This window comes from Penicillium daleae, assembly GCF_028827525.1.
Source record: "Penicillium daleae strain IBT 16125 chromosome Unknown utg000008l_segment0_segment0, whole genome shotgun sequence".
NCBI classification, from domain to species: Eukaryota; Fungi; Ascomycota; class Eurotiomycetes; order Eurotiales; family Aspergillaceae; genus Penicillium; species Penicillium daleae.
In genome coordinates this window covers 4,654,050-4,679,104 of record NW_026623156.1, presented here as the reverse complement: position 1 = coordinate 4,679,104, position 25,055 = coordinate 4,654,050, and the positions used below count along the sequence as shown (strand labels likewise).

Here is a 25,055-nt window from a genome sequence, read left to right as displayed (position 1 = left end):
AAAGAAAAAAGCTGACCTTGCTGGGTCCCGTTCCCCGTTTTTCCCCAAATCGCGCTGGTCCAAGAAACTTGGGCAGACCGATTTGCAGCACTTGCCACGCCAGACTCCTCGCTCGCACGCTCGCGCGAGTATAATACCTCCGGCTACACCTCCCCTCCAGTTTCTTCTTCTCTCCCCTCCTCCTCTTCTTCTCATCTCTATCAAACCTATCCAGCAGTGCTGATTGGCTTTGGATTTGATCGCTTTATCCTTCCTCTATCCCCTTCCAAGTATAACTGTGTTATACCTTTATTGTTCAGCGAGCTGAACTCCCCCCCCTTTTTTGTTGTCATACCTTTGTTGAAAAAAAGAAAACCTCACCTAATTATCAATTGTTTGTCGGTGATCCCAGTGATTCGCGATCAACATGTCTTCCACCGAAGTCACCAACAACGGAGCCGTCGAGAAGGACCTCAGCACCACCGCTCCTGCGGCCGTCGACAATGGCACTCCCGTTCACCCGCAGATGTCGGCCGAGGAGCACGAAGTTGCTCGCGCCGCTGCTCGCTTCGGCTATGGGCCTCTGGCCCAAGTCAACACCGAGGACGCTCGCCTCCGCCCCTTCGGTGGTGAGTTCCAGCCCGGTCTGTACAAGTCCGTTGAGAACCGCAAGTTCGCCAACCCGGCTCCTCTCGGCCTGTGCGCTTTCGCGCTCACTACTTTCGTCCTGAGTGCCGTCAACATGGGTACTCGCGGTCTTACCGCGCCCAACATCGTTGTCGGCCTCGCTTTCGGTTATGGTGGTCTCGTCCAGCTGTTGGCTGGTATGTGGTAAGTTGTCGCATCTCCTTGCGGAATTGGGCCCTGCCAATTCCAAAAGAAATCCAGACATTGCACAACCAATGCTAATTCGTTTCGTTCCAGGGAAATGGCTGTCGGTAACACTTTCGGTGCCACTGCTCTGTCCTCGTACGGTGGTTTCTGGATCGCTTTCGCTATCGTCCTGACTCCTGGCGGCTTTGAGATTGTGAGTTCGCTCGAGGCAGATGGCGGTGCCGACTTCTTCTATGACTCGATGGGTTTGTTCCTGATGGGCTGGTTCATCTTCACCACCATCCTGCTCTTCTGCACCCTCCGCTCGACCGTTGCCTTCTTCCTGCTGTTCTTCTTCCTGGACCTGACCTTCCTGCTGCTGGGTATTGCGTACCTGGTCCGCACCGATGGCGCCCCTACCACCTCCATCACCAAGGCTGGTGGTTTCTTCGGCTTCCTCGCTGCTTTCGCGGCCTGGTACAACGCCCTGGCTGGTCTGGCTGATAACAGCAACAGCTTCTTCATCATCCCCGTTGCCCACTTCCCCTGGTCCCCCACTGGCCGTAGCCGCCGTGGCAAGACCGAGCGTGAGTTGGCATAAATGTTTGATGTTGAGTGTTGAGTCCTGGAGATGTGCGCGTTTGGGTCGCGTGTAATGTGATGATATACCCCCTCCATGCTTGTACTATCCTAGCCGCCGTAAGGAAGAGATAGAAAGGCCAAGGATTTTGATCTCGAGTCGTTTTGCCGTGCGGGTTCTGTTGACGCGTTTGCTCGTTGTCGGTGGTGCGCTGTTTGAATGGTCGAGAGATTGCCCTTGTCCGTTTTCTGATATTCCTTGTCCAAAGCTCGGAGTTGTTTGTTTCCGCTCAGTCTGGGTTTGATCGGTCGGGCGGAGGCAGTTGCACAAAACGGTTCGTATCTTCGTCGAGGCATCCTTGGATGTTGCTTCGCGAAGGGTGCGGATTTATATACGGGGAGAAGGATCGTTGGTGGTCCTACCCTCCCCTGTTTCCTTGTTGTATTTAGTCTCCTTGCCTGTGAATTGCGTACTTAGTTAATAATCCACTGATGTTATGATATGATTGTTCTCGGTATTGTGTAATGTACCTCGTGGTTGGTCTAGTGCGTAGTATCTCAGGCTTGTTTCACTTGCATATCGAGACATCCGAGGCTGGAGGAGTCTGGGTGGATATTCAAGTTGGTCTGTGGCGCAGGAAAGCGAGGTCGAGGCACGTGGCTGGATGGAATGTATGGCGAGTGAGAGAAGCCGTGTGGGCGAGAATATTTGGGAGTGACGAGCGTAGGTGTGATGGAGCGATGCAATGAAAAGTGACTAGATCCAAATAAGCGCAAGCATGCATGCCATTGTCGATGCCTATATCTGCATGAGCATGATGTGACTGATCTAGATGGTTAGTTGAAAACATGATTTGTATGCATATTCGGCAGTGGCTTGGAGCCAAGAAGTATATGGTCAGGTACAGCACGAACACAGCAATAATACCAGGCAATGTCATAATCTTTGAACTATAGCACCAGATAATGATTTCGTTCAGGCTCTTGACCCCCTGATAACATTATTCAGGTCGTCATCAACGCCATATATTCTCCTGCAGTCTCTGAAAAGACCATATTTTGGGGCCGCTCAGGCACATCCAAGTGGAGATCATATTAATGGAGGACGTTCCAGCGACTAAGCAATAGTCTGACAATTTGTAAGTCCAGGTCGAGGGGAAGTCACTTCCTATTCAAAAAAAAAGTTAACCATCTCTATTTTTCAGTATCCAAAGCGAGCGAACGTAAATAGGAGAGCGTACCCAAGTGGGCCATTAGTTACCCAGGGCCTTCTTTCTGGATGTGGAGGTGGTTAGTGAAGGACTGCCACGAGAGTTAATGTCCTCATGAAATGAGGAATTAACAACGGTGTAAGAAAAAGAGGAGCATTAGATGTAGGAAAAAAGGAGACTAGGAGTTATTTAGGCTCCCCTCCCAAGACTAAGCTGAAACTGTGAGTTGCTTCTTTACTGCAGCCCGAACGATCACCGAGATCCACCCGGCACAAACTCGGCCCACGCTCGGCCATCCCAGATAAGCCGGTGATTGCTCGGTCTGCCGGCGCAGGTCATGCCGAGCGGAACTGTCTGGCTTCGTGGGTGTTTGATTCGCTGCTTCTCATACTGCAACGGGCAGGTGGTGAAAGACCTGCATAACCACACGGGGACAGCCCCTGACTATTATAATCAGATCACTATGTGCGATATCGGTTGCTGACCGGACCAAAGGAAAGTTGGCCGGAATTTCCTGGGGGTCTTCAGAGGGGAGATAAGAAAGATCCGGAACTGATTATACCCGCGACAGATGGGCTTTTTCTCGACTCGGGATTTCCGAGACAGGTCGGGTTGGAGTGCATGTTTATTTCAAGGAGTGTTTATGAGGAAATATGGAGAGTGAACTGCTGATGACATAGACGCGCCTGAATATAGGGGAAACTTCCTAAGGAGGTTCTGGGGTACGTTCTCCAAGAAAGCGCACGAACACCTGGTGGCATCCAAACTGCCCGACGAGTATATTTTGATACAGAGCCGACATCAAATGATCGGCTCTAGCACGATCGACCTTGATCAATTCTGATTTTCAAGGGCTCCGTTCTCTTCCTCTGTTATCTCAGCTTTTCCTTTTCCTCTCTCCTGCCATCTGAAGATAACGGCGATACTGATAAAAAGACAGGCTGCGAGAAGAGCCAGTCCGAGGTATACCTTCGCGCCAATGCGCCAATGTGGTGCCTGCGAGGCCGGGAATGCAGCAATGGGCAAGAATGCACTAAATAGGTATGAGAACAGAGTACCAGTTGCGAAGAGAACTGTTCGGACTTGAGGTTCCTTTTCGAGATGTGCGGCTGCCCAGGCGCAGAGGAGCATGGTAGATACACTATATGGATTAGCTTCTGAAATACTTTTATAGTTGTGATCAAGTAACCCACGCGCCCATGTAGTTCATATACCATCCAGCCATGTAGAGATGGTCATTGCTGGGACGAATGATCAGGATGATGAGGGATGTGACGTTGACGACCTGAGGTTGTTATTAGCTTAGAAGGCAATTTGATCGCGGTCTCTTGCATACAGAGTGAAGAAGCAAGAATGGCAGTCTGACACCCAAGTAGTCACTAAAGCCACTAAATAGAAGCTCGGCGACAAGCTGGATAGCCTGACCCGCGATGGGCAAATAGTTGAGCATAGCGACCGAGCTTGATAGATGGTCAGTATTTGAGATATTGCTTGAAGGTGGTATATCTCACTATCTCTTGGACCCGTCTGCCGTTTTCAGCGATTTCAGCCATAGATTGAAGTAATTGGAAGGCGTTTGATTCGTGCCAATGGACCATGCGACTGTTTCGTGAGTGATGTTCTAGTCACCAAAGATTGAAAGAAACTCACGCGAAAATATCCAAACATGCCAGAATTTGAACGCCCGCAGGAACGTACTCGGGGTAATTCCAACCTGGGCATCCCGGCCGAGTCGTCTATTGCGCTCCTTGGCAATCTCTAATGGTATCTTTAGCACTGGTTTACCGCATCTGTGTTGAAAGTATAATTACCAATATCTCGAGGTCTGAGATAGAACTTCGAGAGTGGGTTCTGGCGTTCAGGCTAGACACCTTGCATCAGCGGACATCAGAAACCTATCAGAGGAGAGGTTCATACAAAGCCTGGCAGAAGAACGAAAGCGACCAGGGCGACAAATATGGTACAAATACCCTGCTTGATCAGATTGCAATTCGTATCATATAGACCTGGTAGAAAATGAATGAGCTCACATTGATAATGAAGGCCCATCGCCAACCGCTCCGGCCGAGTGAACCTTCGAGGTTGGTAGAAAGCGCGCCTTGCATTGCTCCAGAGAGCATAGCCCCGACAGGCTGTGCGATATTATACAAGCTCATGCGGAGAGCCATTTCATGAGGCATGTACCACTGACTAAACTGGGTCAGTTGAATTGATTTTCTATTGCAGATCCGGTCGAATAGGCACCTGATGATTGTAAAATACCCTGGCCAAGTTGCCCCTTCGAAGAACCCGATAAGAAAGCGAAGTCCATAGACCTAGAGGTAGACAGGTCAGTTATATTCAAGCTTTTACTCCAGCTACTGACCTGCTTGGCGTTGGTAGCTGTTGACAAGCAGCAAGTCAATATCCCCCACATCACCTATTACCGCGGTTAGAGAAACCTTCCTCAAGCGACTTTGCATTCAACAATAGCTCACCTCGCATGTAGGTAACCATTTAGATGGACCAATATGTGAAATTAGAACACATGAAGGGTAGAGCATCACCATGTATCCAATACTATTCAAATTCAATCAGTATAAGTCGGAAAAGTCCTGGTACACAGATGGAATAGAGCAAGCATACTTGAAGTAAGTAGTGAAGTAATTCAGCTCGTTTCCATACAACTTAAGATCTGTCTGCATTCCCGACACGTAGGCATTGCTCTGGGGGAGGTCTTAGAATGTTGTTTCCACACATGGACCAAGACGACTCACGATATTTGTTTGATCGAGGTATTTGAATGCATAGCCCAAGAATCCAATAGTTAGGAAAAAGAGATCCAAACGCCAGACCTTGAAATAAGATTAGACATTGCGAAAGCCAAAAGAATGTTTGATGCAAGTGCGCACCAGGGCTCTCTCTTCTTTTGGGTCGATATCAATCCCATCCACACCATTGACCGTGTTCCCCGGGACCTTGGTGTCCGTAGGCATTTGTTTGCTCATTTCTCTTGTCCGGAAGAAAATAAATACTTCCTGGCCAATGTCTTTTCAAGCTTCCGAGCAGGTGCATATAAGGCGGAATAGAAGTGGAGGGTTGATATGTAGGACTGATGGCATCAGCGGGGTTCTATAAGGCGTGTCACTGCGGAACTCATTTTAGCTTCGACAGATTAGAGTAATCAGTCTTTCACTCGCCCAATTATTTACTGTTAAAATAAGCTAGGAAGGTTAGGTACATATTTTCATCTGCAAGTATTAACTGTACTCACTCCAATAGACCGTTCCTGGGATACGTAGCTAACACCAAGAAAGTATATCACGCCATAATCGCTTGTATGGCAGTATACTTGATAGGCCCGTTACTTTCTGGTGGTTTGAGCAATCAAGACCCACTATTGGACAAGTGAAAGGATTTGAAACTGTAGATAGGTCTCGGAAACTGGCCGATCGTATCGGGGTAGTGCTGGCATTATTACGGAGATGGTGATCCTGTTGCGTCAGAGACAAGGCGACCTGTGAAAAGAGAAATGTCTCTTACTGGGCTAGGGTACTTACAAAGAGATTATGTCCCTTTTAATTTTAGATCCATTAGTACTTTGTTTTCTCACGAATTAAATTATCCTGACCACCTTGCTATTGTCAATATACGAACAGGAACTACTCGTCACTTGTATTTTTCCAAAGTACGGATTTAGGCTCTCTTTGCATAGTCTGCCTCATTGCGAAACTACCAACATATCACGAAAAGGGCACTTGGCTGGGGGTCATCTGACGCATACTTGGGCTTTGTATGAACCAATCTAGCCTAAGTACAGCTACATGTCCAGGACCTTGAATCGAAGCTCACATGTCTGCGATTCAAGAATGATGGCAAGAGCAATTGCTGTGAGTCAGCTGAACTAGTTCCTGAAAAGGGAGTGCGTTGATCGATGGCAGTAGATTACTCCAACGAGATGAAAAGGCCACAATTGCCCCGAGTTTGGCCAACAGGGCAACCGTATCTAATTTTGATCTTGTGCCGGGGCAGAATGAAGTCTAGAGAGGAAGATTCGGCAGTTGGTTTGCTAGGCTAGAAGGACCTTGCTTGGACCATCAGAAATATGATATCTTCCAACTAGCATCTGCGGAGCCAAAATACTCAAGAATAAGTCATTCTCACACTTTTCTTCCTACCTTCGAACGACTTCTACCCGACCTTAAAAGAAATCGTGGAACAAGGATCCATAATCGCCTCTGGCCGACAAAGAGATTGTTTAGATCAACGCCAGAAAGGCAGCCACCATCAAATGGATCTTAGATAGGAAATTTAAGCTAGCTTTACCGTCATAGGGGGGTTTGACTTAGCTAATAAAAGCTCCGTCAAAACATATCTTCTAAGAGACAACCAAATCGGCGGCCGTAGTTCACGAGTCAAGGTGATGACTGAAATGACAGCCGGGCCATTCTGCAGGTGAACTTCTGTTTCCAATTCCACGTTGATAGGGGACTGCATTTGTTATGCCACCTTCGTGACTCTCGTCCTCCCCGGGGGTGCCGAGAAAGATTGGTTTTAGGCAACAAGCTACAACGAAATACGAGGAAGATATGTCTCCATATGCGAGTGCTATAATCACAAGTATTGTTCTTGCAGGTAGCTATATTTTGATAGGGCCATTCCAAGAGACTTTATTGAGATGCCGGTATCTGAAAACTCAATGGTCAAGATTGACTGCATTTACTGCACACGGCACAGGTGAGCAAGACTGAGTTGTCCTGCCAATATCGACCTCGTTACCGTGATGACTTTGCATAGTTCAGCCAGTCTTTGGATAATTTTGGATTAATTGAACGAAATTGCTAGAAGTTGAGATCTGAGAGATTGATAATTGAAGTTTGCACAATGACAAGTTACTAGTGGGTGTTAACCTCGGCTTGTTTCTTCAACTGGGATTCGGCTGAGATTATCGAATCTCGAAGGTCCTTATCACTGACGCTCTCTTCCAAGATTTTCCAGGTCCGTTAAAAGTAGATTATCGACGATAAACTCGGCATTATTCTCACACTTCTTTGGACTACCCCAGATCAATTTTTGGTACCCCAAGCATTTCACCACAGGAGAAGTAGAGCATCTAACCATAGCTGGGTCTGATCGCCCTCACGATCCACCCAAACTATTCCTTTCCGGGCATCCATTGCGAAGGCTCCACGCGTGACGGCGCTGCCTCAGTCTTGGTAAATCCGAACATGTGGGAGAACCTAAAATGATGCAAACGCAAGAATATCAGCCTCGGTTTCAGCAATCCTGTGAATATCAGCATCATCTAGATAAAATGGCTCTTCGCCGCAAGTTATTTATGCTCGCGGTCCTCGAAGAACCCTCTGGGGAACAAATCAGCCCACGATGAGTGCCCAGCCGAATGCAAAAGAGTCGATGAAATCCACTTGGCGTCGATGGGATCGAAGCCAGTGGAAAATCCCCCACAAAATCTTCGAAAGGGCCAACGTCTACCACGTCGACCTTGACCGAGAAGTCCCAGTTCACTCAAAGCAAGATAAAGTGCCTTATCTTTCCGACTGGTCGATGAACATTTGGGTCATTGTCCACGCAGGCATTCCACTACTCCTCCATCAACTATACGTCTACTTCACCGGGAAGAACTTTGGGCCTATTGTCGCTTTCGGTTTCTACTACTATGCGTCTAGAATATTTACGACCCGCGAACTGCGCAACATGCGAGAGCTTGGACACAAATATGGATTCCTGGACGGTGATAAGCATGAGCGAGATGGTGTGCCTGATGAGGGTGTGTCTAAGGCTCTGACATCAGTTATGCTTGCGGGCTTGGTGCGCCCCTTGATGACGGTTTACCTCACTTATCAAACCGACAAAGCGCCTATATCATTAAGCTGGCAGTCCCTTCCCCTAGAGGTTAGCTTGTATGGTATCGTTCTCGACTTCTGGTTCTACTGGTACCATCGTATCATGCACGACGTCAACAGACTGTGGAAGTATCATCGCACACACCACCTGACGAAGCATCCGAATCCCCTGCTTACGATCTACGCCGACTCGGAACAAGAGTTCTTTGATATTGCGGGAATCCCTATCATGACCTATCTGACAATGAAGTTCATGGGATTCCCGATGGGCTTCTACGAATGGCACATTTGCCAGCTCTATGTTATGTTCGCGGAGTTGGCGGGACACAGCGGTCTTCGTATTCATGCATCGCCTCCAAACCCTCTCACCTGGCTGATGAGAATGTTCAACGCCGAGCTCGTTATCGAGGACCACGATCTTCACCATCGCAAGGGTTGGCGCAAGAGCCATAACTATGGCAAGCAAACTCGCGTTTGGGATCGGGTTTTTGGCACGTGCAGTGATCGAATTGAGAGCGTGAGCGAGAATGTCGACTATGAGAATACGCTTTGGATGTCACTCTTTTAGAAAACCTGGCTGCCAGATAGACTTCAGCCTTGGGCTTTCCATTACGACCAGAAAAATGATAGATGATTAGAGTAGCCACGAGATACCAGAATTTATTCTCTTCTATACACAACATGCCTATGTTCATCCACTCACATAGTAATGATTCACGGGTGTACCCTGTGGCTGTATCCGCTATTAGAAGCGGGCGATCCACCTGGGCTGGGAAGCCTTACATTAGTGGATTCCCCGCATTTTGGCGAAGGCTTACGGCTGAATTCTGCAGCAACGCCTTTCAGCCTTTGTTATTGTTTAGGCAATTTGGCCCCTGCTAGTGCCATAAAACACTTTTCACCCCAGATTTAAGTTCTTCAGGCGATTTCCGTCGGAGACATGTCCGTTTTGAGCCGAAAGGCATTGGTGGGACTCCTTTTTGCGCCGTTGTTTGGAATAGTGTCTCCGAGAATGGTGGAACTGTTAGTGTCGCATGTTTACCCCGATGCGAGATGCCTGACACAACCTGCTATTTTAGCATAATAGGGTTCCGGTTAAATTAAATTAAATCAAGGGTTAGTGATGAGGTGACAGATGAACAGATTTCACCCCAAGTCCTGAATATAAACACCAAAAGATCTCATCAATCCAGCGTCATTCACCCTCCACAAAACCTTCTTGTCCACTAAGTATCTACTATATCATTCAAAGGACTCTTCCTAGAGCTTTCATCATGGTGTCCTTTACCCAATTGTTCCTGGCGTGCTCTACCATAGTCGGTGCCTTCGCTGTTCCCGGCGACTGGAACAAGCGCCAGACGATCACGACCAGCCAGACTGGAACCAACAACGGCTACTACTACTCATTCTGGACCAATGGTGGTGGTACCGTTGACTATACCAATGGTGCTGCTGGAGAGTACAGTGTCTCCTGGACGAACTGCGGTGACTTCACTTCCGGCAAGGGCTGGAGCACTGGAGCCGCCCGGTAAGATGTGTACCAACGATTCATGAGTAACTCCCTGTCTAATATATTGCCGCCTCTTTCTAGGGACATTAATTTTTCGGGATCTTTCAATCCCTCGGGTAATGCTTACCTTGCCGTCTATGGCTGGACTACTAGCCCACTCGTCGAGTACTACATCCTGGAGGACTACGGTACCTACAACCCGGGTCCTAGCATGACCCACAAGGGTACTGTTACCAGTGACGGCGCTACCTACGACATCTATGAACACCAGCAAGTCAACCAGCCCTCGATTCAGGGCACTGCAACCTTCAACCAGTACTGGTCGATCCGCCAAAGCAAGCGCTCTAGCGGTACCGTGACTACTGCTAACCACTTCAATGCTTGGGCTTCATTGGGCATGCCTCTGGGTAGCCACAACTACCAGATTGTCTCCACTGAGGGTTATGAGAGCAGTGGCTCTTCGACCATCACTGTTTCGTGAGTGTAATGCAGTGATCGCGGTTTTGAGCTCGACAGTTGTTTCATGTGTCCAGTGAAAGTCGAACCTGAAGGGATCCTGTTCAATTCCAAGCATAGCTCAAATGAATGTCTCAAGTATACGTGGTTGTTTCCTTGGATGGAGGGGATTGAGGATTGTTGAGAGATGGGCATGATTAGTGTGTGCGGTTAAGTAAACCACAATAGCATCAAAACAAATACATTGATTATGGTTCTTCACTCTATTAGTGAATTCAAAGATTCAACAGCATTGAAAGAGCTACATAGTCAAGAAAGCGAGTATTATCCTTCATACTTTCACCAGACCAAGCTGAATCAGACTTTCTGCAGAGGCAGTCACTGCATCAGCATTCGAGCGGGGGTTCCAGCCGAGTAGCGTTCTAGCCTTCTCATTCGAGCCAGGACGAGATTCACCCAGAAAAGGAACGACCAGAGCGATTCCAGAGTCAAACAGCCCAAGAAACCTCAACACGAAGTTTGGGATAGTTCTTGTCGGCACCTTTCTTGCTTTCGGACCCAGCCTTTCGTGGAAAGTCAAAGCCATGTCCTTGATTGACATTGCTGGCGGTGCCATACACAAAAATCGTTCCCCTTTAGCCTTGGGATGGGTCATAGCGAGCAGATGTAGATCCGCCACATCTCGAACATCGACGATGCCGAACTCGATATTGGGGCATCCCGGCACCGCACCATTCAGCATCCGAATGGCGACTTCGATGGAAGTAGATGTATCTGAGCCCAGAACAGGCCCCATTATACTGACCGGATTCACGACAGACAGTTCCAGACTGCCCCCTTCTTTCTCGATGAAGTCCCATGCGGCGCGCTCGGCCAATGTCTTGCTCTTCTCGTAAGCCCCTACTCCTGGCCCATTAACGTCAGTCCAATCTTCTTCGGTAAACGGTTTCGTCGGGTCCCGGTTGCGATGACCATGGCCCATTGCGGCAAAGGACGATGTGATAACAACACGCTTCACTCCAGCATCTCTGGCCGCCCGTAATACACGGAGCGTACCATCCCGGGCGGGAATGATCAGATCGTTCTCGTGCTTTGGTGCCTCGGTTGGAAAGGGGGAAGCAACGTGGAGGACATAACTGCAATCTTGGACCGCTTCTTTCCAGCCATCGTCCTTGGTAAGATCGGCCTCCACAAATGAGACGCTTTCCGGCTTTGGAGCACCTGCAGCTTGAAGTGTGCGTAGAACGCTTTCTTTACGGTCTAGCGACCGTACTGTCGTTTTCACTCGGTAGCCTGCAGTCAAGCAGTGGATAATGCACTGGGTACCTACAAAGCCGGATCCTCCAGTGACCAAAATACACTCTTCATTGCTCGCCATGTCCGGCCGTTTGTAGAAGCTGAGCTCAGCCCTTAGATTTCGTGGGGTTTGAGGTGGAATTCGACGGCTGTTGTTTTTTGGGGGCCAGGGACTATTTATACGGTACATAGCTAGAGTAATATGTAGCCTGAAAAATATGGCTAGAGCCAAAGGGATGCGCAATAGGATAACATGTCCAGTTTTGACTATCTTGATCCACTGGAATTACAGCAAAACAAGATTAGCAGAACAGAGATTTTTTGTTGCTCGACTGCGCATCTGTGTTGGCGGGATAGACAGCCTGTGAGGTCTAGAAGACGCTTTCCAGACCCTGTCAATTCGTGGAATGCTGTTTGACCAAGTAAAGAAACATCTCAGTAGTTGATGGTATAACTGCCGGCTCGGGAAGTGATTGGCGATTGGCTCACGAGGCACAGGGTTCTCCTGAGCGAACCTGATCGCGTACCCAAGGCTTGGGCTGATTCGACCCATTGGTTGATTTGGAACTATTTTACGGGGGCGTATCAACATTACAGCCTCACGGTACTGGCGAAGAGAGTGGGTCGACACAAGACTTTTGGATTAGACTTTCACAATGTCTCGCTTGTAGCCTCAATTGCTTACAGCCTCAAAGACAACCCCTATTCCTGATGATTCCCTTCCGTCTCTTCAATTTTTACTATTACGATCAACTTAATTCAACCGACCTTGTTACTCATTCTTAACTTTAGCAAAATGGCCTCCGTCACCACGATCTTCCGCCTGTTTGCGCTGTCTGCAGTTCTCGGCCAGGCGACTGCTGCCTTCAGTCTCAATATTTCTGGTCCTAGTTGGGACTATACGACCAAGGATTTGGCAGATACGACATCACAGGCTTGCAAGGATGCCTACAGCGCCAGCATCAACTGCGATGACACCCTCCTCAAAATCGTCGCGTCCATGGATCCTGACTTCAACCCGCAATCTTCGGACTTGGAAGCTATGTGCACCACGACATGCAGCGATTCATTGTCCCAGTATGTTAAGAATGTCAAGGCTGCATGCGGCAGCGATGGCGATCTAGCCGGAGTTGCTAGCGGGAATAAGGAACTTTATCAGGCTCCCGTGGCCACGGTGGGCGAGGTTTTCCAGTACAAATACGGCCAATCCTGTGCCAAGAACGGGTGGGTTTCGTATATCTGGTTCTCTCACTGTAGATGTGCTTACATTTTCGCAGATCTGATTACTGCTACTTGACCTATCCCGAAAGCAACGATTGGGCCAGAACCAGCTTCCCCTGTAGCGACGGGTGTGCAGTCAAGTTTTACCAAAACGCACACGAGCAACCTGGCTCGGCATACTTCTTCAACTACTTCGCTCTTTGTAACCAATCATCATACTGGCAGGAAACCTTTGCCGGTGGTTGGAAAACTGTGGTTCAATGTGGCGACGGTGGAAACGATGTGAGCTCCATCAGCACGGGGGGAAGTTCGACAAAAACCGATGTCGTGGGCACCTCATCATCGACCAGCTCAGCAAGTTCTACAACCTCAACGCCAACTACGGCCATAACCACCGCCGGTACGGCTCGGTCTAGCTCTGATACTACTTCGCCTACAGCCACCAGTGGCGCTTCGAAGCTCAGAGCCCCCTTGGTTTTCAATTTTTGGACATGAATGCTCATCTTGATATCTCGGGCTTATTGCTCTATATCTTAGACACAGGAGAAACTGGTGTCTAGCGAGCAACCCACTTTTTAGTCGAAATTCTCGTCCGGATAGGTGACGATCATCTTCTCCATCTGGCCCTAAGGCTTGTCAATCGGGGTTTGGCGCTTGATCCATATTCTCCAGGTAGTTCGGGTTTGGGTGTGGATCCATCCTAGCAGTTCTAGATTCAATGATCTCGTTCGCTCCTTCGTCAGGGTAAATTGACAGGTCCATCGGTTGGCCACCTTACGTCGGCGAGACCCAGCTCATTCCAGCTGAGGAAGTCTTGCTCCGTTCAGTCGTGTATTATTAGGCAAAGCGGTGGTATTGTCGAGTACTTAGGTAGCTTTGACTAGCAAGAGTTTTAGCCCGGCCCTTCGCTTGGAAATGGATAAACAGATACGATTGAGTTCAATGTTACGGTCAAGAGCCATGTATGAAACTGTCATCTCTCAGAGGAACCATATCTGGAGAGGAGAGGCAGTTGGCGGCCATAATCGGATAACCTAATGGACGGGCTATGACGACTCTCTTGGTTGTCAATACTACAGCGCACCCTGAGTGAAGGATGAGCTCATCCTTAAGGAACCATGAATGCTTAGCCCTGGAATAATCTGGGATCACTTACTTCGGAACGTACGGGACTAGTGAGCCTATACAGATCACCCTTCCGCCGGGTGTGCGTTCAATAATATGTAAGCTACATGTTAGCAAAAAGAACGCTTAGAATAGCGTCAAGAGGAGCCATTTTCGGCGCCGATTAACAAGTTATCTGCCGTTGTTACGCTAATTTCTGACAACCTCTCTGACTGTGGCTTGACTGCCAAAGAATTGAAAGCGAATACGCAAAGAGCATTTGAAGCCGAGACCGGCGAGCTACCTGGAGGTTTATTCACTCTAGCCCTTTACGGCGAAACTCACGCTGCTTTAGAAGACCTTGGGTGAGTCCACTTAGGGACAACAAATGACTGATGATATACATTGAAGCAAGACTCGTCAGGCTGGCAGGATCTCCTAACACTGCTCACGGATACCTGTTCATGTCAGAAAAGACAGATTCCAGGTTAGAACCCTTTTCTTATCTAGGACAAAAATGGCCACAATCAATAACATATTGCTAACCCTCAATGGCCGACTCATGCTCCGCCAATAGTTCCTGCGTGACCCGGAGACTGTTGCTCTTCTTAGTACAGTTAGAAGAGCTGATACTTAGCTCCCCAACCCCGCTGTAGTAGGCCGCTATCGATTTCCAAACGCTGGCCTACGAACATACAAGGTACTGTGATGATTGGAAAGTAATTCTAATGGTGCCAAATTTCCATGCTTCTTCATGTCTTTACGGTCGGACCTAATAGGTCTGGGTTAGTGAGGGGTTGAAAACTGCTGAATGTCTTACTGTACCGTACCAATTATTCAACGGCCGATTCGTGGTGAGGTTGCATTTTTTCTTGTATCGATAAACTAGTGTCACTATTCTTTCAACCTATAATAACAAGCAGAACACATACCCTCATTCATGGGCACTCTCCATGAATATCCCTAGTAACAATCCCTGCCACGTAAACACTGTGAACTACTGGTGGGCTCTTTCAACTTCCTGCATAAGCCAAAATGTACTCAGCCTGCTAGTTGCTGCACCCAAAACGGCGGCACGCTAACTATATACACTGCTAGCGCGATAATAACGCACAGAGTGACTTGTTTCGGAGATCTTCGCCATTCATAAAGCGCGCATTACATGGTGCCCATGGCGGCACGTGGCTCAACGAATCCATCCTTGAACTAAGCTATCGGCAGACCCGGTTGACAGCGGGTGACAGGGCCCGCCCCCTTAATAATCCGAGATACTAGGTGGGCTTCCCATTGAGAAGGTTGGAAACTGCGCCATTTTCTCCTCACTCCTCTTCCGACCGTGGATCTCTCGCCCCGACTCCCCACAACAAGTTTTGGTCATGGCGGATCAACGCATCGATGTGGTAAGGGGATATTCTTCAGCTATTCTACCATACTTCGTCTGACTGGATCTACCAGGACCCGAATCTCCACATCCTGAAAGAATCCGAGGCAACTCAGGATTTCGAGTCGTGAGTGTATCTCCCCGACGATTAAGACTGAACGGTCACTAATGCCCCACCAAGCGATACAACATCTATCGCTTCGCAAATTGCCAAAGGCCGCATAGAAAATGGCCGCAGGTAGGAATGGCTTTCCACATTAGTTGCATAACATGAAGCTTAGCCAGATATAACAGATACCAGGCATTGAAAGATGATGTCTACTGGTAAGAAATCGCTCAAGAAAACGATAAGACTATTTCCCGTCTAATCCTGTCTCCCACAGGAGCCCTTCAGATGAACAACAATTCGAAGCCTTCGAACTTGGGTAAGCATCAGTCCTCGCCGTAGAGTGGACGAGAGTGGTCTGACATGCAAATCCAGGCATATGGTATGCATCATGCTAGACTACCATCGACCCAACCCTCTATTCTCGGCTCCAATCGGTGACAACCCTAAGGTACGAACACAACTCCGGTAGTTCATTACTTACCACTCTAACTAAAATCGTAGCACATTCTCGATGTTGGAACTGGCAAAGGAAATTGGGCTATGTAAGATTTGTGGCCCCTCGATCGCGAAACTTCACTAATGCATGGACAGAGATGTCGCAGATCAATATCCGGAAGGTAAGAGCCTCATTACTGCAGACCATTGATGAGCCCCGAAACTGACAAACACAGCAACTGTTCGCGGGACGGACCTCTTCCCTCCTCCGGTGACCTGGGTGCCCCCCAACTGCTTGTTTGAAGTCGACGATATTCAAAAAGAATGGACGTGGAAAGAACCCTTTGATCTGATCCATCTACGCCAAATGCTTGGATCATTCACCCCGGAAGGATGGAAAGGATTATATCAACAATGCTTCAAGTGAGTATCGCTTGCCTCAACTGGGGTGTCTCTAAGAGCTAACACACTACTCTCTGAATAGTAACCTAGCGCCCGGTGGCTGGATCGAACAAATCGAATTTGATGTCCGAGTGAGAAGTGATGACGGATCTTTGCCACCAGATAGCGTTCTGGCTGGCTGGGGTGATAACTTCATTGGCTGTGCTGAAAGAGCTGGCCGATCCCTGACAACCCAGGAGACAATGCGAGCTTCTATCGAGGCGGCCGGTTTTGTCGATGTGCATGAGCGCTTGTACAAGGTGCCCATGGGTCCCTGGGCGAAGGATAAGGTACTCAAGGAGGTTGGTCTGCTTAACCTGCAGCACTGGAAGTCCGGTCTGGAGGGATATGCCATGTGGCTGCTGACAAAGTTCGGCGCGCCGGCTCCATGGACCAAGGAGGAGGTTGAGGTCTATCTGGTTAACGTGCGGAAGGAATTGAAGGATAACCGTATCCATGCTTACGGATATGCGTAAGTTTGTTCGCCAATCTCAAAGCCTGATCTTATACTGATTGAGAGTACAGCCGGCGAGTGTGGGCAAGGAAGCCGAGGGATGACCACATGATCCAGACTCTGGCCAAAGCTAAGCAGCCATCGGAATGATTCAAGTGTATATGACATGGCAGGGACAGCATTGGTGATACCTCTTGTGTATTCAGTGGAATTAGCGACCGAAGGAAATGGTCGGAAGCCATAACTTGAGCCCCGTCTATGAGACACATTTTGTTTTTTAAGACCCTTGTCCGTTCAGATCTTCTTGCCTGCGAGGAGCTTTGATCTTCACAATTTCAATGCACCTCGCTAAGTTATATACTCGAGTGTTATCTAATTAGGCAGCTGCATAAACTCGGCAGATCGTGCATTGACTCCGTTGAGTGGATCGTGGATCGTGGATCGTGGTCTGATCCCAGGAGGGGCCAACTGTTCTGTTCCTCTTCTACCCCACTTCATCTGCATACAAAACGTGTCACATAGGATTGATGGAATCTTGTTTCTCTTTTGGGAAAAGTTAATCTTGGTCATCATTTCGGCAAAATCATCCCGAGAAAGGCTACAGAATAACGGCTGTGATGTTGAACAGCCTCAGCGGGGTCTTGCAATATGTGGCTCAAACTGGCCAGAGAAGAGAGGTGACCGGTTATCTACAGGATACAACACAAGGTAATAGATGACAAGATATAAATTGGGGGACGGGTTTACTTGAGTAAACTGACACTCGTCGTCTAGAGTCTGTCCTCCGAGATCTACTGAAGGCATTTCGCCGGAGGAAAACGGAGATCAGGAGTCTAGAAAGAATCTTCAACACTCATGCCCATAAGGATATTTCTACACAAGAGCTTTGTGAGTTACAACATGAACCAACCACCTACTCTATATCTCTTTGCTAAAAGTTGTCTAGTCTGGAGTGAGCAAAGTCTACAGGATCATATTAGCACAACAAATCCGCTTCTTACAAGTTCCAAAGGTGCGATGCGGCTGTTATGGAGAAGTTTCCACTTCTATGCATACCACCCTTTTCCACGGAATACTGCCAAAGGGAGAATTGACTGGGAAGCCTTCCAACGCGCTGCCACAATGCTAGCTGCCCAAGGCGCCGATCTTCTGGGGATTTTAGAAGAGATCGAATCTTATTGGCGGTTCGACGGCGATAATCTCTACCACCAGGCTAAGCTGAAGAGGATATTCAGAAGCATTGGCACACCTGAGCTGTCTATTGAGCTGTGTGATGAATCAAGCCACATTGTGGAAGAGACGGCCGATGTTTTGGCTATGACACAGCCTTTCTTCATGCACAATGGTCCCCATGAACATCAACTTACCCCGACCGCACGACGCCTTCTTGGTGAGAATTTGATCAGAACTCGGTATAGAGTCAGTCGAAAAGACTTGGCGACGCTGCTGAGCATCCTCAATCGTCTACAATTGTCTAAAGACAGTTGGGGGCTAAGCTTTCCGTTCGGAAGCTTTGAGCAGGCCGAGCTTGGTGACGATGAACTAGCCAACATCTTGCTCAATGGATTAGAGGGTGATCAGAGGCAAGAGGACTTGGAATTTGAGCATGTCAATCATATAATGCATCTCCTAGTAAGTATAACCGTCTCTAACCAGGAATCACTTCCAACGGCCCTCGCATGATTGCTTTGCTGATTATCATAGCCGAATTTGAATATCCGATTCTATCAGATGTGGGCCGTTCTTTTCCAGCCTTCTATGGCAGTCGATTCTGAGGCCCGTCCCCCAGATCCAAGTCGCATCCCAAGCTCAATCCTTGGATCTATCTCATTATTCATTCCTCACCCAGTAGTCTCCACTCTTACAGAGTCTAGAAGAGATGACAGACGCATTGCGTTGGAAGATCCAATTTCACTATCGGATGAAGAGGAGGGCACGATGGCAATGCGTGTCACTGAAGCTTTGGCAGAAGATGCTCGCCCTCATGTACTTCTAGTCACAGGAATTGATACAGCAACTTCCAGGCCCACAGTCTTTGGAGCTTACTTTCCCTCAGAATCAACGGGTAACGTGCAACTTCTCTTCCAGCTTCGACCACGATTCCATTTGCACAACATCAGCATTGCCGGCGACTCGCTATCTCCCGATCCTGCTGCAGGGCTTCATGTTTCTGTCGACAACAGCATTGCGTTCTGTATTGGACAACCAGCAGGCGAAGGAAATTGCATCATAATCGACCCAAGTAAAAGGCTGGCCACGATGACTTTACCAAGGCATGCCGAGAATTTTGGATTTTCGAAACACCATGAGAGCGGCTTGAATGATATGAGGCGGAGCGAAAACGTTGAAGTCGTGTTCAGTGATGTAACTATCCAGAAAGTTTCCGGCAGCGCACCCACTGTGTTGCCCGGTCCCTCGAAACCTAGCTACACGAAGGGCCTACCAGCAATCACTCAAGAACGCGCCGAGATCAGAGTCCAAGGAGAAGAGTTGAGAAGTCGAATCGTGGGGTTTGGGTCAAGTGGGTAGCGGAAGTTCTCTGTGCCTTCGGATCTAACACTAATGCAGTAAACATTTATCTTGTTTATACAGAGCTAGAGATAGCTTGAGTCAAGAAGTAAATGGGATCTATGCACTATAAACTCTATTTTGTCAACAGGATATTCTTCATAGAGAGTATCCTATAATTACCCAATCTAATTTTGGGCGCCACCGATGTCCAACAGTCGACCATGTCCCTCGAAACCCCAGTATGTAGAATACCAGCCCGTGTGGTTATAGAGCTAGCGATAGATGATGCGGGGATATACTGGGTCGTCACTAGCTCAGCGATTTTCCTATGGAAGTGCTTCTCTTCCGTCGAGACCAACAGCACAATAATGATCCGACCTCTGATAATATTGCGGCGCATGTTAGTGACGAAAGTAACAGTGTCTCTGATATCGACACTAGTTTCGATTTGGAGGAGGATTTCCGAATCTTACGAGACTATTCACTTATATCTATCGGTCAAGATGGCTCGACGTTCTCAATGCATCGACTCGTGCAGCTATCTGTGCAGACCTGGCTCAAATCGCAAGGCAAGCCGGAGCATTACAAAGAACAATTTATCCACACTTTATATGAGACATTTCCATCAATACCTGATCACGAGAACAAGGACCAGTGCCGATCACTCTTCCCACATATCAAGGCGGCAATGCTACAATGGCCCACATCGGACTGGTCACTCCAAGAATGGGCAGGTATGCTCTGTAGAGGAGCCATGCACGCACACGATGCCGGTGATATCCGAGCTTCAAAGGAAATGGCGTCAAAATCGATGGAACAACGCGAGAAACTCCTTGGAGCCAACAATCTGGAAACTCTTTCAAGCGCCTCGGTACTAGTACAAGCATATTTAGCAGCAGGACAATGGGCAGAAGCCGAGAATCTCGAGATACAGATAATAGAGAGTTTCAAGGTCAAATTCGGTGAGAGTCATCTCAAGACACAAGAGCTCATGGGCAATTTAGCATGGATATATTCAACCCAGGAGCGATGGCTGGACGCGGCCAAGCTCAAGATACGAGTGATGGAGCAGACGATGGTTCAGGTCAACCAAGATCATCCCAGTTTACAATTGATGAACAATCTATCCATCGACTTGCGAGCACTGGGCCACTTGGAAAAGGCGCGGGAACTGGGTTTGTTTGCGCTGGCGAAGCACATAGACAAGCTGGGCGAGGATCATCCAGACACGCTGATCAGCAAATGTAATCTTGCGTTAACATTTGCGGGGATGGAGCAGTGGGAGGAAGCAGAAAGTCTTCAGATTGAAGCTCTGGAGACTCTGAGGGTGCAGCTTGGTGATGATCACCCGCTTACCCTGGAAGCCATGGGGTTTCTAGCCTCTACCTGGAAAGCGCTCGGTCAGACGGTTGATGCTCTCGGTTTATTGCGACGTTGCTTGGCCAGGGCGGAACGGGTACTTGGACCTGATCATCCTAAATTCCTGCAGCGCGCTGAGGACTTGTTGAAATGGGAGGCGGAGGAGTCCGGTGGTGATAATAAGTCATAGCAAAGATTCCCGCAGGCATGCCTGGGGATCCTATCTTACAGTGGTGTTCCCAACCGCCTAGTCACCAGGTAGACGAAGACTCATGAAACACCACTGTGCGCTGTCATTTTATAATAAGAAAAAAACAAAAGCGGCAAGACGCTGAGGGCAAAGGTTGCAGAAAGCAGAGGCCAAGAGGAGCGAAGCGTATTGAGCAGTTTGGAATCTCTCTAGGTTAAGATAACATCTCCAGAGCAGAACCAAGCATGTGGAGACGCTCTTTACAAAACACTCCGAATGAGAAACAAATCTAAAGGTCGTCATTCATTGAGGCTATCCCAGATACCTTGTACATACCAATATCCACTCACATCCACAAACCCGTACATATCAGTTACATTACATTGAAAGGAGTTTATTTTAAAACAGGGTAGAATCAACAACCTCACACAGCAGCCGGGTCCATCCGTCCCTGAACCTCCTGCCACACCTGTCTCAATGTGACGAGATGGACCCGGTCTGCATGGAAAAAGCCGAGCAGAATAGACCGGCACTCCTGCCAGGATGTCACACCATGCAGCGTCGCCGCGGAGGCGAGTTCGGTGACGAAGAACGTGCGTTCAGAGGGCATCACCTGGCTACATGCAGCGCCGATGAAAAGCACCCAGATCAGGAGATCGCGACACAGCGCGAATAGGCCCGAGTGGATGGTGGCTTCTAGTGCGGCGCGCAGGGCGAGGAGGGGTTTTGGAAGGAGCGGCGCAAGCATGGGGTAGAAGCTCCAGATGGCGCTGTTGTGGAAGCAGAGACAGGCAAGCCGTGTGCAGCCCTCGATGGAGTTGTCGCCCTTGATTTGGCCGGTGGGCGTGTATCGGTCTGCGTGGAGGGAGTACTCGACGTAGAGCACTTCGAAGTTGAAGTAGTCCTCGGTCTCTTCGTCGAATTCCTTGTAGCCGCTGCTACCTTTGATCCACTCGGCGTACCAGGAGAGTTCGAGGAGGTCGTAGATTATCTTGGAGAAGGAGTCGCTGAAGATGCCGGGGATTTTCAAGAGTGGGAGAAGACGGGTTGCGCAGAGGGCGACGTCGTCGTTGGGTGGGAGGAGCGAGAGGCCTGGGGGACGTGTGCAGCGGACGAAGGGGAAGATGGGTTTGGTGAGCGCCATGCACGCGACTCGGATGTCCGTCCTGGTGGGAGGTTAGCACGTCAGCCGATATGTCTGGGGGTCATGCCTGAGGAGAGAACGTCTTACCAATTTATCTGGAATCGGACGTCAGGTGGAACGTCGGCAAAGTTCTTGCGCATTCCAATCATTTGACGCAAGCCGGCCAGATGGATCTTTAGATAATCGGGGTTACCCGATGCAATCTGATCTTGTTAATCTCAAAGATTCATCAGCGACATCAAACGTTCCCACTCACCTCGATGGTTAATAACGTAGACACCGCAGCAATCAATTCATCACTAGAACACTTGACCGGATCCGATAGACCCTCATTCACCAATCGAATCGTCTCGCCTCGATGGTGGAATGTATCCACCACCAGCGCACTGCGATGCTGATTCGGATCCCGAATGGGCAACTCGCCCCGTTGCATGGCCGCGTTGGAAGTGGACATGCAAATTGCCGCATGGAGAATGGCGGGGTCTCTCTGAATGAGAGCAGCCCAGTGGGCCTGCAACTTGGGTTTATACCGCGTTTGCAATGGGTGCGCTTCTTGGGTCAAATCCCACAGGACTGTTGATTGATATTAGACAAGTCATCTGGGGAGTGGAGAGAAAAACCGACAATTTTGTAAATGTCGCATCATACGATCTGTCAGCTGTGTATGTCCCGTATTGAACGGGTCATGTACCCCCGATCCCACATACGACCAAGGAGAATATCGTGTCAGTTTAGCAGGGTAATCCACGGCCCCATCATAACTACCGTCATCCCATGAATCCTCGCTCCACGTTTGCCCTGCCCATGATGCCGTTGCGGTTGTCGCGGGCGTATAATACTCCACGGCAGACGATGTAGGAACTAATTCATGCTTCGGCGGGGGCGACTCACTAACATGTGAGCCCCAGCGGCTGCTGCTCGACGAGGATGAGGAAATGGACGCCGTGGGTCGGGGTGGACCCATCCCCCCCGGGATCGTCTCTGGAGGCTGAAAGGCCAGGTTCTTCCAGGATTTGCCTTTATATTTCTTAGTGTTTTCCAATCGCTTCTTGCGATTGTGTTCTGACATGACATGGGACCGAATGCGCTTCAGGGTTTCTTCCTTGGTTCCCGAGGCGGCTGAGTCCTGGTCGGAATTGACCCAGAAGAGCGTGGACTTTCCCGCCGAGGCATTGGCCGCCTTCCGGGGCTTGCGCACTTTGGAAGGGGCATTGCGGTCTGTGGTGGTGGTGGTGGTGGTGGCCGTGGTTGTCACTTGAGCTGGTTGCTGGGCTGCTGCATTGGGCACTGCAGCTGGCGCGGCAGCCTGAGGCGGCGGTGCAGCCGTAGTTGGAGGATGCGATAGCATTGATGTTGCATAGGGGTCTGTGTTAAGATTGGGAACGGCTTCAGACCATGTTGAGGCAGCGGCCACTGAAGGCCGAGTGAGCATGGGAAGTGCCTGCTCGTAGCCTCCTGGGAAGGATTGCTTGGCATCCATGGTACGAGCTTAATCGGACCCGGGTGGAGGAATTCAAAAGCTGAAGGGGCAGCTCGCGTGAGTCCGAGGACGAGACTGGAAGGACTAGCGGGGGGTAGATTCGAAAGGAGAGGTTGCTGAGATGAAGAAGAAGTCCCCGGCGACAGTGACTCCCGGCGAAAGATCCCTGACTCGTCCGCTAGAAGAAGGCTTGATTCTTCACGTTGATCATCGCATTGTCCGACGAATCATGAACTCCCCGCTCAGATCACTAGTGAGAAAGTCGGGGTCTGCGCTGGGGCAAGTGGAAATTCTGTAAGATCGCGTCTCTTGGTTTTTTTTTTTTTCTTTCCCCCTTCTTTGGCCCGGCGGGTGACGTTTTTGGGGGAGGGGGGAAAGAGAGAGAGGGAGAGGGAGAGAGAGGAGAGTGGAGAGTGGAGGAGTGGAGGAGTGGAGATAGTACCCCAAGGGCCCGAAGGAACTGAGGAATGCGCAGGAGAAGAAGAGGAAGAAGAAAAGCAGTTTGCTTCTTCTTTGCGGCGGGCCCGAAACCCTAAAACTGTGTACGCAAGTTGAAGGCACTTTGGAGTGTCTGCGCCTGAAGGTACTCCTTAAGGGGGTGAAGGGGGGTCTCTGTTCCTAACTTCATTGAGCGACCTCATAATATGGAGGTACAATATTAATCAACGGACGCTTTCCTTGACATGTTCCAACAATCGGTCTTCTCCAAAAAGCTCCGTGCCCCCCTATCTTCCCATCTGTACGGCATGATCGGTCATCACACACCCTGACCATGACCATGATCATGACCCGATCTGTTCCTCTCCCTGCGCGCCTCCAACGGTTCCGCCAACGCCAACTGGAGACCTTCACTGGAGACCGAGTTGCTACGGTACGCACTGCGATTGGCACGTCCGGCAATCTCCAAGAATCATTGGATCTCGGCCCCACCCAGTCTCGACCCTCTCGATCCTCGTAGACTAGTCAAGAACTTGGCCCTTGGCTCCCGTCAAAAAAAAAGGTTCAAATCCCTTAAACCGTCTATCACATCAAGCCCGCAATTCACTAACTCCGTAAATCCGAGCGGCGTATTGCCGACATTGATCCTCGCCTTTCGTGGATCACCTTATCCCGGGGGCCATTGCGATGACCCGTCCAACTGACTCAACTTAATTTACAATCCCGACCGGGTCTCTCGCCGGTGTTAAAACGGCGTTGAAGCGGTGCCACCCTAAGAATGGACGGTGCTTGAGGCGGTTGCGCGTGAACCTTTCCACTGGGTCCGTCCAGACACGCTAGTGCGAGACACTGCGGCCCCAGCTACCGTCCAGTGGACACACCACGACTGTGCACTCTAGGGGCCTGTATAAGTTAGTAAGTTATACAGCTCAGCTCCCTATCAGCTAAAAAAAAAATCAGCAATGTCCTGCTACTGGAAGAAGCCATCGATATTATCATCATGGAGGATCGGCATACCCCAAAATACTATATACTACGTCAACCGGTGATCCTGCAGGAGGATCGCCGCCGATTCATCGCGCCGAGCAAGCCTACACTAGG

General features: G+C 49.3%; 11 protein-coding genes across 11 annotated transcripts; 8 read left to right on the top strand and 3 right to left on the bottom strand.

Annotated features, from left to right (window-relative positions):
• Positions 1-406: 406 nt before the first annotated feature.
• Positions 407-1,393, top strand: N7458_010209 (acetate uptake transporter family protein; the record flags this gene model as incomplete). The annotated part of the gene is made up of 2 exons (XM_056913591.1): positions 407-810; positions 904-1,393. The coding sequence occupies 2 exons, from the start codon at positions 407-409 to the stop codon at positions 1,391-1,393; spliced, it is 894 nt and encodes a 297-aa protein (XP_056762440.1).
• Positions 1,394-3,416: 2,023 nt separating this feature from the next.
• Positions 3,417-5,557, bottom strand: N7458_010208 (uncharacterized protein; the record flags this gene model as incomplete). The annotated part of the gene is made up of 13 exons (XM_056913590.1): positions 3,417-3,723; positions 3,776-3,867; positions 3,919-4,042; positions 4,094-4,184; positions 4,233-4,340; positions 4,394-4,445; positions 4,613-4,772; positions 4,845-4,897; positions 4,948-5,001; positions 5,060-5,141; positions 5,208-5,287; positions 5,339-5,416; positions 5,474-5,557. The coding sequence occupies 13 exons, from the start codon at positions 5,555-5,557 to the stop codon at positions 3,417-3,419; spliced, it is 1,365 nt and encodes a 454-aa protein (XP_056762439.1).
• Positions 5,558-7,946: 2,389 nt separating this feature from the next.
• N7458_010207 (sterol desaturase family protein) lies at positions 7,947-8,993 on the top strand (the record flags this gene model as incomplete). The annotated part of the gene is made up of 1 exon (XM_056913589.1): positions 7,947-8,993. The coding sequence occupies one exon, from the start codon at positions 7,947-7,949 to the stop codon at positions 8,991-8,993; it is 1,047 nt and encodes a 348-aa protein (XP_056762438.1).
• Positions 8,994-9,699: 706 nt separating this feature from the next.
• N7458_010206 (glycoside hydrolase family 11 protein) lies at positions 9,700-10,416 on the top strand (the record flags this gene model as incomplete). The annotated part of the gene is made up of 2 exons (XM_056913588.1): positions 9,700-9,953; positions 10,017-10,416. The coding sequence occupies 2 exons, from the start codon at positions 9,700-9,702 to the stop codon at positions 10,414-10,416; spliced, it is 654 nt and encodes a 217-aa protein (XP_056762437.1).
• Positions 10,417-10,722: 306 nt separating this feature from the next.
• On the bottom strand, positions 10,723-11,769 carry N7458_010205 (SDR family oxidoreductase; the record flags this gene model as incomplete). Its single annotated transcript, XM_056913587.1, has 1 exon — positions 10,723-11,769. One exon carries the CDS (start codon positions 11,767-11,769, stop codon positions 10,723-10,725), a length of 1,047 nt encoding a protein of 348 aa, XP_056762436.1.
• Positions 11,770-12,483: 714 nt separating this feature from the next.
• On the top strand, positions 12,484-13,403 carry N7458_010204 (uncharacterized protein; the record flags this gene model as incomplete). The annotated part of the gene is made up of 2 exons (XM_056913586.1): positions 12,484-12,911; positions 12,965-13,403. 2 exons carry the CDS (start codon positions 12,484-12,486, stop codon positions 13,401-13,403), a joined length of 867 nt encoding a protein of 288 aa, XP_056762435.1.
• Positions 13,404-15,388: 1,985 nt separating this feature from the next.
• On the top strand, positions 15,389-16,982 carry N7458_010203 (class I SAM-dependent methyltransferase; the record flags this gene model as incomplete). The annotated part of the gene is given in 11 exon segments (XM_056913585.1): positions 15,389-15,412; positions 15,432-15,520; positions 15,575-15,631; positions 15,688-15,717; positions 15,777-15,818; positions 15,875-15,950; positions 16,004-16,044; positions 16,094-16,119; positions 16,174-16,360; positions 16,422-16,850; positions 16,904-16,982. The coding sequence occupies 11 exon segments, from the start codon at positions 15,389-15,391 to the stop codon at positions 16,980-16,982; spliced, it is 1,080 nt and encodes a 359-aa protein (XP_056762434.1).
• A 972-nt stretch (positions 16,983-17,954) lies between these two features.
• On the top strand, positions 17,955-19,361 carry N7458_010202 (uncharacterized protein; the record flags this gene model as incomplete). Its single annotated transcript, XM_056913584.1, has 2 exons — positions 17,955-18,464; positions 18,564-19,361. The coding sequence occupies 2 exons, from the start codon at positions 17,955-17,957 to the stop codon at positions 19,359-19,361; spliced, it is 1,308 nt and encodes a 435-aa protein (XP_056762433.1).
• Positions 19,362-19,671: 310 nt separating this feature from the next.
• N7458_010201 (uncharacterized protein) lies at positions 19,672-20,892 on the top strand (the record flags this gene model as incomplete). Its single annotated transcript, XM_056913583.1, has 1 exon — positions 19,672-20,892. One exon carries the CDS (start codon positions 19,672-19,674, stop codon positions 20,890-20,892), a length of 1,221 nt encoding a protein of 406 aa, XP_056762432.1.
• A 424-nt stretch (positions 20,893-21,316) lies between these two features.
• On the bottom strand, positions 21,317-23,516 carry N7458_010200 (uncharacterized protein; the record flags this gene model as incomplete). The annotated part of the gene is made up of 4 exons (XM_056913582.1): positions 21,317-22,058; positions 22,124-22,239; positions 22,293-22,609; positions 22,685-23,516. The coding sequence occupies 4 exons, from the start codon at positions 23,514-23,516 to the stop codon at positions 21,317-21,319; spliced, it is 2,007 nt and encodes a 668-aa protein (XP_056762431.1).
• A 772-nt stretch (positions 23,517-24,288) lies between these two features.
• On the top strand, positions 24,289-24,474 carry N7458_010199 (uncharacterized protein; the record flags this gene model as incomplete). Its single annotated transcript, XM_056913581.1, has 1 exon — positions 24,289-24,474. The coding sequence occupies one exon, from the start codon at positions 24,289-24,291 to the stop codon at positions 24,472-24,474; it is 186 nt and encodes a 61-aa protein (XP_056762430.1).
• Positions 24,475-25,055: the final 581 nt, after the last annotated feature.